This window comes from Saccoglossus kowalevskii, chromosome 14 (assembly GCF_978046115.1).
Source record: "Saccoglossus kowalevskii chromosome 14, keSacKowa6.1, whole genome shotgun sequence".
NCBI classification, from domain to species: domain Eukaryota; kingdom Metazoa; phylum Hemichordata; class Enteropneusta; family Harrimaniidae; genus Saccoglossus; species Saccoglossus kowalevskii.
The window spans coordinates 26,971,657-26,985,646 of record NC_140654.1 but is presented as its reverse complement, the minus strand read 5'-3'; the positions used below and the strand labels follow the sequence as shown (position 1 = coordinate 26,985,646).

At 37.9% G+C, this 13,990-nt stretch overlaps 2 protein-coding genes across 2 annotated transcripts; one reads left to right on the top strand and one right to left on the bottom strand.

Moving 5' to 3' along the window:
- Positions 1 to 1,221: 1,221 nt before the first annotated feature.
- Positions 1,222 to 4,299, bottom strand: LOC146734641 (uncharacterized). The gene has a single exon (XM_085507577.1). It carries the CDS (start codon positions 4,297 to 4,299, stop codon positions 1,222 to 1,224), a length of 3,078 nt encoding a protein of 1,025 aa, XP_085363703.1.
- A 1,074-nt stretch (positions 4,300 to 5,373) lies between these two features.
- Positions 5,374 to 12,578, top strand: LOC102803744 (uncharacterized). The gene is made up of 9 exons (XM_078014055.2): positions 5,374 to 5,485; positions 6,366 to 6,496; positions 6,715 to 6,903; positions 8,481 to 8,558; positions 8,992 to 9,054; positions 9,350 to 9,444; positions 10,064 to 10,255; positions 10,578 to 10,685; positions 10,990 to 12,578. The coding sequence occupies exons 2-9, from the start codon at positions 6,442 to 6,444 to the stop codon at positions 11,458 to 11,460; spliced, it is 1,251 nt and encodes a 416-aa protein (XP_077870181.2). The 5' UTR covers positions 5,374 to 5,485; positions 6,366 to 6,441; the 3' UTR covers positions 11,461 to 12,578.
- The last annotated feature ends 1,412 nt before the right edge of the window (positions 12,579 to 13,990 follow it).

The window sequence follows — 13,990 nt, the reverse complement described above, 5'->3', positions numbered from 1 at the left end:
AATGAAATTTGTAATATTTGAATATTTATTGTACATTTTCCATAATTACCACTAAACAATATATAATATGAGATATCTACACTGTTAGCAATGCACATTTCAAGAATTGAAGATATCATTAGAAAATGAACAATGTGTATAGTATCAAAGCAATCGGGCTTGCTGTTTTCAACAATAATTCAAAAATGTCACTTTTTACCAAAAATGACAAAAATATTCATTAAAATTAGAGAATTAAGATATCACGAAATAAACAAATCTGAAAAAGGTCTACCTGAGGTACATATATGTATGTAGTATCAAAGCAATCAGACTTGCGGTTTTTAACAAGAAGTTGAAAATATCACTTTTTACCAAAAATGACAACAGCGCCACCACCGCCACGGCATACAATTGTAGGCCCCCTAAGTTTGTTACGGTTTATGAATCAAAATAGAAAATTGTCGAACGAAAAAAAACCAACAGAATTCTGCATGTAAAATATATTTCACGAGTGAAATAATTTTGATTCAGAACTGAAACATAAATTTACCCTAAACACATCAGAAGTAAAATGAATGACACAAAATAACCTTTATTTAAACATATAAATTTGTGTACTGAATGGAATATAAATTGTACACAACAAAATGGCGTCTGAATAATTAAATAGGAATTCTTTGAACAAAAATACGTTTGATGCAATCAAATACGAATTTTAGAAAACGAAATAATATTTTATGAAATGTAAAATAGAATTTACAAACATAAATTGCGTTTTGTGGAATAAAATATGGATTTAAAAAAAAAAAAATTGTTTTTAATAATATTGCAACACTTGACTTGCCATAGCAATGGATTCTAGCATTTTGGATTTATTCATATAACGAATACTTACACAACCTGTAGTTCGTGGACGAACGAAGTTAACTCCATGGCGGACGCCATTGAAGTGTGCAAAGCATTGTGGGTCCATCCTTTAAACTAAATCGCTGAAGTTGGTCATTGGTCGTCGCAATGCGTTATTGGTCGTCGCAATGCGTTATTGATCGCTGGAATTGGTTATTGATCGTCGCAATGCTTTATTGATCGTCGCAATGCGTTATTGATCGCCGCAAGCGTTATTGATCGTCGCAATGCGTTATTGATCGTCGCAATGCGTTATTGATCGTCGCAATGCGTCATTGATCGCCGCAATTTGGTTATTGTTCGCCGCAATGCGTCATTGATCGTCGTAATTGGTTATTGATCGTCGCAATGCATCATTGATCGCCGAAATTTGGTCATTCTTCGCCGATTGTATATATGGGCCACCGTACGTTTTGTAATAAACGACGCGACTTGAGGTTGACTGTTAACACGAGAATGTGTCAACACGTCGGGTGTAATTTTCCAACGCATACCAAGCACAGAAACTTCGTCGGCGGGCTCATATTTGTTATCTCGGGTAGCAAGTTCACACAAATCAGGAGAATTCGATGACCAAGCACGTAAATTAAATCCACAAGAATTCATGAGGCTCGTAGATTCACTGTAGTATTTAACAGCATCTGCTTCCGAATAGACTCCATCAATGACATTATCGACATAGATGTTGTCTTTCATTTGATTGGCAGTATTAATATCACAGTTATTATCCAAATGAGTTTTGATCACAGCATTCAGGATAAAAGGTGAGCACACAGCACCAAACAGCACAGATTTAAATTGATACACTTTGAGTGGACTGTCGATATTGTTCACGTCTGTCAGCCACAGAAATTTGGTAAATTTCCGTTCATCGGGATGCAGTCTCACGTTAAGGAATGCTTTCTCAATATCACTACAGACCGCAATATTGTTAGCACGGAACCTCATTAAGATGGCTGGCAAATCATTAATCATAGAAGGCCCGGTTTGGAGACAATCGTTCAAACTCGGGGAATTGGCGTTTCGGCGGCAAGAGCAATCGTACACAATGCGAATCGGGGTTGTAGTAGAGTCCTTTGCTACCGAGCGATGGGGTAGATAATGTCCGACAGTATTGTCATCATTGTAGACTTCTTCGATGAAGTCGCGGTTGAGTTGATGTTCGATGATAGAGTTGTATGCGTCGAGTAACTCAGGAGACAAACGTCTGAGCATGGCGCGCGTTCGACTAACTGTGACGTCGTAATTAGTAGGCAACGGTGGGTGGTTATCACACCATGGTAATCTCGCAATGTATTTTTTGTTTTCAATTTGCAAATGAGTGTCACGATAAGTTTCAAAATCCATACGTAATTCTGCGGAGGGGTCGTCGGTCACACCGATACTTTCTAAATCCCAGAGACGCTGGAGTTTGCTGTCGAGTTGTTGCGATTCGGTAGACACGTGTAGTATGTTTACATCTGCGGTCGTTGACCTTTGACCCTTGTCAACTGGCCCTGATAATAAATATCCGAATTTGGACGAAACCGCTGTAGGACCATTGCCGCGGATAACGTTATCCCCGACGTAATTCCAATACTGGTCAGCGCCGATAAGTAAATCAATAGAGAATGATTTATCTTCTGTGACTGGATGCGCAAATGTTAGTCCGCGCAAATAATCAACATGGTGAATAGTTTCAGTGATGTGGTTTGTCAGTTTAGTCGATATTTCGGAGATGAACAGTACGTCAATATTCGAAGTATGTCCCGACAAATCGTGTGCTGTGACACTAGCAAAGTCTAACGCTCGTGAGTGATCAGTATTGTCGCCAAATGTAGAAAGAAATACTTGTTCAGTGCGTGTAGGAGATAAGTTTAAATCGTTAGCAAACTTACGAGAGATGAATGAACGGCTTGCCCCTTCGTCGAAAAGTACGTTAGCTTGCAGTGGCTGGCTATTACCTACAGATATCGGAATAATAGCAGTCTTGAGAAGTACGGGACGCAGACATGTATTATTTGGCGAGTTCCTGTGGGTGTCGTTGAGTTTTGTCAATGTCACATGAACCGGTGAATTTGGATTCGTATCAGATGTTGCAACGTCCGTCACGGGTTGGCTTTCTTGGTGTAGTGTTGAGTGGTGTCTTCGTTTACATGTACGACAGTTGAACTTAGATTTACATTCCGATGCTCGATGTCTTCCCAAACAATTGTAACAAAGTTTGTCACGTTTGACTATTTCCCAACGTTTGTTTATGTCCGTTACTACGCGACATGCAGAAGTGAAGTGTGTTCCTTTACAGTAGGTGCATTTGGCGCTGGTGTTACGCAATTTCGGATCGCGTTTCGGAGATCGCACATTTGTATGAAATGTAGCAGTAATGTCCGGTTGATACCGTGAATTGTTGATTGACGATTCGTCGAGCGGGTTCCCGGATTGGATCGCGGTTATTTCGCGTAGCAGTGCTTTACGTAGATTAGGTAAACTCCAAGCTTCTCCCCCGATTTCGCGAGCGATTTGCTTTCGAATGGTTGCCGGTAGTTTGTCGCGGATGATCGGAACGAGGAGGTCACCGTAAGAACTTTCCGGTTTTCCGAGTGTTTGTAGACCACGGATATGTCCTTCCAGCGCGTCATAAAATCTACGCAGACTTTCGATGTCGCTGGTGGGTTGTTGCAATTGCCAGAGCGAAGTCATATGTGCCTCGGTAACTAGGTGGTCACGTCCGTATCGTTCTAAGAGCAGTTCAATAGCGTGGTGGTAGTTACCATCAGTGAGAGATAGTCCAGCAATAGTTCGCGCTGCCTCGCCCTTTAGCATGGTGCGTAGGTAGGTGAACTTTTGTACGTTGCTGAGAGTGTCATCATAATGAATCGAAGATCTGAAAATGTCATAAAAGCTAGCCCATTCCAGTACGTCACCTTCAAACTGTGGTAGGACGATCTTGGGTAGCGAGACGGTCTTTGTTGAGGAGGTAGACGATGTACCTGTCGATGAGGTGCCTCTAGATGAGTTGGCGGACGCGATGCTTGCGGTGTCAAGTAGCGGTTCGTTTTCTGTCTTCATCTTGTTAATGAAAACGTTCAGAGCGTGATTCTTGCAGAATACGTCGTCAGTATATTCAGAGCTCTCTTCGCTGACTGAATCAAAGAGTGCTTCTTCAGTGAGTTCGAGAATTTGTTCTTCGATCGTGATGAGCGTTGCGTAGCGGTCGGTCAGGAGAGAGTGGAGCGCGACGAGTTGTTCAAGCTTATTTTCCCGGCCTTCCGCGTCGGTGATTTGCTTCTTCTGGGTTTCGGCTTTGTTGAAAAGTCGTGTGAGCTGCCCTCGTTGACTCCTTCGCTTCAATTTCAGTTTTGCCAATGCGTTTGTCGTCTCCACTGCTTGGGCATCAGCAGCGGCGTTTTGTGGTGGCTGTTCTTCTGACATCGTGTTGAGCTGAGATATCCTGGTCTAGGTCACCAAATTATGTGGGGTATAATAATACGCTTCAGTTGAACTTGATGGCAGAATAAAAGTCAATGTGGATGCAAAACACGGTATGGTTTATTGCTGGATAAACTGGCATAGAAACATGTAACACATGAATAAGGAGCCCCGAAACTCCGAAACTAGCCCTTTATATGGGTGCGAATCGAACGTGAGAGAAAACACGTAAGCGGGAAATACAAAATGAAGTACGCGGGAGAAAAAGATACAATACAGAGTAAAATGATTGGCTGAAATTAAATGATTCTAATTGGTCGAGAATTACTCAGAGGAATCCTTCATGCGAAAGGTAAACGAATTAACTATAGCGAAATGACATGTAATAATAATATTAGCAATATGAAAACGAATACAAATATATATTATGAATCTCCGACAACACTTCCCATATACTGAATGCCTGCAGCATTTTAATGCACCATTAATTTAATTAGGTAATTTTACTTTCAGTATTTGAGATTCAGTACGTGTCGTAAATTCAAGCTATGCTATATGTAAATGTATGTATGTGGGGGAGGGGGCAACCACCAAACTGCATTTATGAGAAAGATATTTTCTATATTGCATGTTCTTCTGAATTTGAATGACAGTTTACCAATCACAAAACGATACTTTACCCATTCCTGCAAGGCATATGCAGATAGATGCATGATCAAAACATGCTCAGTTAAATTATACTCCTAATTGTTTGTTTTTTTATTTGTTGACATGGTTGTCATGACTGGCGTAATTTACTTTAACATGAAAATAGTATGAATCATTCTGGTAGTTCCTCAAAATTAAAAATGACGAAGCAAACGACGGACTAAACTCCTCTGCAAATTTTATTATTTTTTGAGATTAACATTATACAACTAGACAGATAGTTGCCATTCAATGATTGACTTTAACTAAATGGACGCCTTGTCCTCATTGCAGAATACGTATACATACGGGATATACACATATAAATATATGTGTGACATATTCGTGCGATTTGAATATGGGAAACCCCCTTATTTACTTCGCGATGCGCATGTGCGGTTCCGTTAAGATGGTTGCTGCTATGTCGTCGTTAGATTTATAAGAGTTTTTCCGTTTTGTTTCACCGTGAAAACACACGGTATTACAGACAACAGCTACACAGGTGAGTGAATAGTGATGTAGTCGACAGACTTGAATCAAATCCGGCTTGAGAGATATATTGTAAGGAGCGTTTTGACGTGTTTTATTGGATCGTCTTGGATATTGTCATCATAATATTGACATCACGTGATACAGGGTATTTAACTCGCATAGACTGTGTCTACAACCACTCAGATTGAAGCAACGTTCTGAAAAACTATTTAATGACGCTCATCTCCATTTTGCTACTTACAGTTGTACCGACTATTTGGGGGGGGGGATAATATGTGGTAATTGGGTAGAATTAGCTTACGTAATTGATTGTTTCGAGAGACCTGTGAGTAAAGTCTTCCGATCGTCGGTTGGCAGATTGCCAAACGTGTGTTGATAATTGACACATATCCAGGGTATACGGCTAAGAGGCAGGCAAGTCTCATTAGTACCGCCATGTCCCGCACATTTAAAGACGTAAGGTGGATATTACTCTAATGCAATTTCGAGAAAAATATCGTAGTGCGTCCATGTAATAATATTAATAATAATAATAATAATAACATCAATGTAGTGTAAAAACACGACGACAAACTAACTTATTAGTAGAATATATAGATGTGCACTGTCTGTATTTCAACATGGTACTTAGTACACACATTGCATTAATTTTATAAGTAACACTTCTGGTTACAATAGGGATTTTAGGATTCATCTGATTTGTTGCATTCCTTTGTATTGTTTTTCGTACATTCACTCACTGTGTCGTACACTATCGTGAACGACAACCCTCACACTACAGGATAATGAAATACCGTATTTGCACTGTAATGTAGCGGAGTCTAGTGTAATATGGCGTGGCGCTGTGTACCACAAACAAGCATCTAACCCCGAATTCTCCTTTTTCGCAGTAAAGAAACTAGTTTGTTATATGTCGAATTATATCTATCATACCATAACTAGACAACCGACATTTCGTAAAATGGGATGACACACTTAAAGATGGCTGAGTCATCACCTACTTCAGACAATGCCTCGGCGGGTAAGTATTAATCAAAACGGTATGGTGGACACATTTTCTCACAAATTGAGAACAATTTGCTTCTAAATATTATTTCTGTGATATTTATTTGTATTTAGACAACAGCCAAATAACAATCTTAAAACATGCATTCATGTATCAGAGAATGTTTCCCAGGAGGTATGCTTGGTCGGAGTGTGAGAAGCGATTATGTTAATGTGTGCGTGTTTCTGTAACAGGAAACACCATTATTAATGTAAATGGTAACGACAACACTGTAATGGTATTCAAAAACAATAACGACTCGAATGTGACTATTCAGTATAGAGACGGACATGTAGCGTCCCAAAGCGAGAAAACGGAACCTGTGACTGATGTAGGACTACTTGTTAGTTGTGATGAACGGGCGACAACGTCAAGAAAAAAAGGTAAGTACGATCAATCAATATATGCTTTTACAAAAGCAGGTAAAAGGTGAGTTTGTAACTCAATGCGCGGAACCATTGGTCACTTTGCCCTGGGAAATGCTATGTGCCGTTCGTGGCACGGTTCTCCGAACACAAAGCCAGTGTTCACTACAATTTCATATATAAGTATTGTTGTGTATAGGGCCAATAAAAACACTCACAAATCCCGTTTCGGAATACAGTTCACATTTCTTGCCTATTAGATACACAAGGTTAGTTCATATACGTACATATCAATACATGTATCAAGCATCCAGTGAATACTCCGTTACCGTCGTCGCAATCAGGCAGTAAGTAGATGTAATGTTAAACATGTCTAAAAATAACCGCGGATACAATTGATCGCTTAGACTGTCGTCAGTCGGTCGTACCTAATATTAATCTGTTATTATTAATAAATATTGTGTAAAAACGTAATAGGCGTGAATAAATTGCGAACGCCGGGACAGCAAGTATGCAGTGCCGTTAGGCACGACCGACTGTCTGGTGCTGCAATTCACTGGTAAGATTTCTTACCAGATTCGGGTACTTTCATTTGCAAATGAATAGTCGCGCAGATGTCTAACATTTTAACGTGGTCAATCGTGAAAAGGGTCAGGGGTCGCTGGCTATTATCATCACCCACGACTTACGCGAAGTTTGTTTTGACTGTACTACTACGCGATCGCGACACTTTCCACAGCAGTTTTTGATATCATGACACAAACAAGTCTTGACGAATGCATTATAAAAGTGCTGGAACGTTTAGACTACCATGATATTTCTTGCAAAGAATACCAGCGAGACACTATCGCAAACTACACAAAGGGGAGAGATGTGCTCGTCAGCGTGCCATGTTGATATACGTCTTGTCAAAAAGAACTTGTTTCGAAACTTGTTTCAGTTGGCATTTTCTTAGATGAAAAATGCCTGCGAGCTTTCCAATAACTCTCGCTTAGTTTGTGGAAATTTCTTCCTGAGTCATATTCACTGTGTTCATAACGTAGACGACCAACGCATTCAGGGGGTCATTTAGAATACATTTGCTTACATTATGTTAATATAATTTATTTCGTGACGTCAGCATCTACTATGAATTATTCATATCAACTAGAAACCTGCAGACGGGGACAGTCTCTCGGGACTAAAGTTCCTCGCGTGAAATGTTTCGCATTTCCCATCAAACGTCTACGGCGTTCGAATGTCAAGGAAACACAATTACATTAGGCCCGAGGACTGTCGACAGTCTATTGATCGCTGTCAGATCCCCATTTACATAGCCTTGTGTAATTCCTCACCCGTGACTCAGTAAAGTGCTTATAACATCGTGCTGTTAAAAAAAATCATACCATGACACACGAGTTTCTGGAACCTCATTGTCTGATTCATCACCATGGAGATTGACGTGTCTCCTCAAAGAAACGGATCGAATTCCACGAATTGAAGTGTATACGTAGAAGCAGTCCAAAGGTTGCGTGCGCATTTCGTTGTTAGAGGGCGCACTGTGATTATCAGTGGGCTAAACAGTACCATAATGTATTTTTATTTATTCCATCCAGGTTCCGCTTCGAAATACGTCCGTGACTGCCCACCAAATATTCGTTCAAGTATCGTACACACCCTGAGCAAGATTACTGGTTTGTATTGTAATACAATTCATTGTACATTTATTTTTATTTAATGTGTCTTGTACATCGCCCTAAAGTCACACACTATAACGAAAATAATTCACAGTTGTTGCAATTTTGAAAAATTGGATTTCAATGACAATTGTATTTCTTCAAATATAATCAGGGATTTCTCATTTATTGTGATTTTGTACCTTACTGTGAAGCCAAGCTTAAAACATATTATTTTGACATATGAAAACATATATGCGCGGGCGTTGAAGTGGCACAGAATTAATGTACAAATACGCATGCTCTTTTATTTGTTTGTACGTACCAGTAATTCAAAACACATGTGCGTTATCGGAGTTTGTTATACATTACTTCGAATATCATTCTGTGCATCGAGAATATTATCATGTAATATCAATTAACATTATGTTTAATATTTTGTTGTTGACAGGTCCACTCAAAAGTGAGCGTTACAAAGAAATTGTTGTAAAATTGTCCTACTTAACGCAGCGTGGTGAGTTGTCATTTAATTAACTAACAATCCAGATATGATGTGTAACTTGGCAACTACCATTATATTTTTTCAGCTTTTTACTAGTAGTCTTTCATATATCAATGTACATGTATACCAACAAAAATTCATTTGCTAATTTATTAGTAATTGGAAAAAAATAGATAAGTAACTAAAACATATAGTGTAGCGAGCCTTCGTTGTTAGTGTTAGTAAAATACGAAGAATTTCGAGCTCTCATTTCTGTTCCTCCATAAGCCACCTCGATGAGTTAATGTTATTTTCTTATTGACACGAGGTCTGTGGACCAAGTTGCACCGCTATTGTGAACAGCTGTATAGCAATCTAAGAACATGTGAGAACACCGATTTACAAATAGTGGTTTTGTCTTACGTAAGTGTTCCATATTATCTTGAGAAATTTGCCATTGACGCAATTGTTATATATCCACATCTTTATCAACATTACAATCTGTCACACGCAACGTAATATTACCGTAATTGGTATAGTACAGGTGTGATGGTTCAAATACCAAAATGGCAACAGTAACAGAAAGACTTCCCTGGCGGCGATGATAACATACGAACACGGAGCCAACAGATGAGGTTTCAACTGGTACTGGTATTATTATAGTCTACAAACATCAAGTACAATAACGCGGTAAAACTCCACTACTCCAATAACTAGATACTTAAACTCCAATACAATTCAACGAGATCTTCGGTCTGAACTCAGTGCTGAACAACTCCCCTATATATACCCCCACTGTCTATAAATAGACCATTACATCAGCATACATAATGAGTCTGGAACTTACTACAAATTTCTAGAATGTTCCATTACCTTCTATTGCCTCCTACAGTGTTCTATTACCCATTCAACCATTTTCTAAAAAAATATAGAATATTCCACCCAGACACAGTACGGTTCTAGAACATTCTCAGTGACACGGAAGTGGTAAATAAGTCGTATGCGACACAATCATGTTCAGTACATCCTATATATTACACAGCAAACTATTGCGGAGTGTCTACAGATGAAGATGTACAATGCAGCGGAACACATTGCGTTGATGACTGACCTACTTCCACGAGCATTAAACAGGGAGTTTCTGAAAGCCAGACTATATTATGTGAGAGGATACAAATCCCGAAAAGACTGCGATTACGTCAATGCAGCTAAGTACTTTGAATGCGCGTTGAAGGTGATTATTTTCATTACTGTGTGAGGATTTATATATTATCCCGAACAATGACTTGTGGCTGATGCCGACGAAGCATACAATAAGAAAGTAAATGGCAAAGACGATTATGATATCTGTAGTAATTTAGCATTGTGATACGGCAGGGTTCTCCCCAGGGCGTTATAGAGTAGGGATTCCCAACTGATTAATTTTAAAATATCAATAGAGCCAATTTAGCACACAGTGCAGGTGATTAACATATTCTATTATTATGTAATTTCGCCGATTCGCTATTTTTATGGGGAAAACACTGTATGGTTAAGCATATTTTTTGAATATTTAGATATTTCAGACATTTGAACCATGTGTGTTTCATGGAGCAGCACTCTTTCACCAAGCATGTGTGAAGTATGCGTGTTTACCCAGTACATGGACTGGAAACCTCTTACAGGTGAACTTTCTTATTTTGGGGGATATAATATAAGGGTGTTTGTGAACTCATGATAATGAAATGCGCGGTTCGAATTAGTCACGAGTTTGTTTCCCAGAATGTGTTTATTTTTTTTGAGGTTTGGCTTGCCTCGTATTTATTCAAATAAATGGAAGAGAATCACGACAAGCCTAAAAATTAGTGAAGATCCCTTATATACACAGTGGGATGGAGGATTTAGCATAATGTAATACCGTAGTAATCAATGTGTTTTTCTTGTCGCTATGTATTCAACATGATAACATTTCATTGTTTCATAACATAGGATGTTATTGATGATATTGACAAGGCTTCACGTATGTTCCAATCATCGGACCTTGAACTAAGTTTCAACATTCAGCAACGTGCTATCGTGAAACAAGCCATGGTACTGATCGATTGCGATAACAGTGTTGGCAGACAGAGAGAATTATTAGGCGATGTTGTTAGAAAGGTCAAGAGGTCGCGGTTCCTACTTAAAAGTCTCAACATGTACAAAGATCCAGTGAATCCATCCAAATATACCAATTGTAATTACTTTTTAGGGCAAGCTAATTGTCATTATCGATTAGGGGAGCATTTATTTAAAACTTCTCCCGGTGAGTCGCTGACACATTACGTAAAAGCTAAATTTTTTGCACTGGATGCACTCTGTGTAGCTGAAAAACATACATTTAATTCTGAAATACGTTCTATTAATTTCTTTCTAGAAGATGTACTTCCAAAGATTCGCTGTTTTAATGAAGCGAAAATCTGAACCACAAAATAGTATAACGAAGGAAATTTGACATCATTTAGCTTGTAGTACACCTAGAATTACCGGCCAGAAAAATCACCAGCACATAAACTTGAATATAATATCACTACTACTCAGCATAGGCATACTCCACTTCCTACATATTTTTATCTATAAAGCTAAACGAACAATTACAATTTTCATTTGCAGTGTACACTTTTTGCTCGATTCTTTCAACAAGTACGAATAGTGTATATTTATATATAATCTAAAATACCTAATCTTCACGGTTATCCTACGATTAGAAACAATCTCCCGAAAACCTTATTTTATACGTTACGCCCTCTAGTGATGAAGCGGGTTTATGACGTAATTGGGCGACATGAATGCCATTCAAATCGTCGATATCGTTTTGTTCTGAAGTTGTCCATCAATGACGATTACATTTTTGAGAAATCTAATTATATTTAAAGATGACGAACGACAACACCACGAAACACAGATGTTCATTTGAATGACATTGCCTTCGAACGTATACATGTTGACGTCACTGAAGCTTTATGTAACTAGAGGGCGCTATTTATAGAAATACAATTTATTTGTATATCAATTTGCTAATGAAGATCAAAAAGCCAAGTGTAGTATTCTCTATAAGATAGGGAAGAATGAAATTATATTTCAATGCATTTCCAAAGCATTTTGTAATTTAATGAAAACCATGCAGAAATATACAGAAATATATTGTATAAACATTTGTTATATATACGGAAACTCAATTTGGGCGATAAACACGTCAACTTGATTGTCATTCCTTGTTTACCATCTGTCTGTAGCCACCTATATTCAATGACTGGCAAAACACAACATTAATCATTTTTAGAGCAATCGTGGCCTCCTTGTGGCCTTTTTATGTAAATATAACATCATACTAATATGTACTTGATGATTTAAATCATTGCTCTGATGTGTTATGAACCTTGGTTTTACTAGTTTAATATTAGCATACAAATACGTATACGTATTTCTTAGAGTAATTTTATTTTTACATTTTAATTTAGTACTTAATGTGTGCAGTGAGTTTTTGTACTTTTTTCGATTAAATCCTATATAAAAATTGTTTATTATCGCCATGTATCTTATGTTGTAACTTCATGTGGTTTATATACTCACTACATGTGTATCACGACTTGCTCACTGCAATTCAATCAATACACATTAGTTACACGTTCTGTTATCAACAGAATCATATTATAAGATCTGACATGTCACCTGTTCATATTGAATCAGAGTTGGACTTTAATATTGATACTACGTCTTTATTGTATAATATATTTATCAAATTATATAATACATTATTATATATCAACATCGCTTGATTAGGAATTTACAGGAATACTTCTATGGAAATTGTAAATTCATACATAAATTAATTAATTATTACAAGTGGAATTCCAGATTGACATGATCTCAAAAGCGATTACAAGTAATTAATAAAACTTGCCTCAATAACAATAATAATCTACCATACATAATTCGTGGTCTAAAATTGTATAGATATTTTATTTATTTATTTGCTTGAATATAACCAGGTAAAGATAACCAAATCTCACCAAAATATTGAAGTAACCCCACACGATCTGATGTGAAAATCAAGGATGATTAAACGTAATTTTGATACAAATCGATCACGTGATGGAGATCATTGACAATTATGATGCACAGTATTATGGGAAATGACACAGCTTTAAACAATCCATTGTTCGAACATATGAACGAAAATACGGAATAGCCGTTCATGACATTGGGATATATTATATAGCATCGCTATTCATATGACTGAGCCATAGGACAAAACTCGCAATCCCGTTTAACATTCCTTCCCTATCAACACTCTTGGTCAATGGAGTAGCATGGTAGCACTTACATGGTAAGGTCGTCCGTATATCTACATACCACTCCAGACATTTGGTAGACCCAGGAATCCTGTTTTGGTTGCAGTCATGGCGATAACGCAGTTTACGTATACAATCATATTTAAAATAGCCGCAAATCATCACTGCCTCTTATATTCCTTAACACAGCGAATTCCCAAGTCATCGAACGTATTAGTCAGTAAATTGCATATTACACCATGCTAAACACTCCTAGCATGACTCACGAGTTCTTGGAACACCCCTATCTCGCTCATCACCATGGAGATTGACGTGTTTCCTCAAAGAAACGGCTACAATTCCACGAATTGAAGTGTATACGTAGAAGCAGTTCAAAGGTTAAATGTGCATTTTCGTTGTTAGAGGGCGCACAGTGATTTTCATTGTTCAGTAAACTTGTAAAGACGTATGTTTATTATATATATACGTGTATATATGTTACATTGTATTTTCAGCGAGCTATGCAGTCCACGTTTCATGTAAATCGTATAATTCAAAACTAAATTAAATTACCTATTGCTGCAAGAAATGATTTCAATACGTAGTACACTCTTTATCAAACTTCGACTACCCACAGTGTTTTGAACAGGCGTTTAAATAATCTATTGAGACTGCAAACA

Excerpts from the sequence above, each read along its gene's own strand:
- LOC146734641 (XM_085507577.1), bottom strand. The coding sequence starts at position 4,299 with ATGTCAGAAGAACAGCCACCACAAAACGCCGCTGCTGATGCCCAAGCA.
- LOC102803744 (XM_078014055.2), top strand. The coding sequence starts at position 6,442 with ATGACACACTTAAAGATGGCTGAGTCATCACCTACTTCAGACAATGCC. Across the intron at positions 6,497-6,714 it reads TTCAGACAATGCCTCGGCGG|GAAACACCATTATTAATGTA; the intron begins GTAAGTATTAAT and ends TTTCTGTAACAG. Across the intron at positions 10,686-10,989 it reads GGACTGGAAACCTCTTACAG|GATGTTATTGATGATATTGA; the intron begins GTGAACTTTCTT and ends TTCATAACATAG.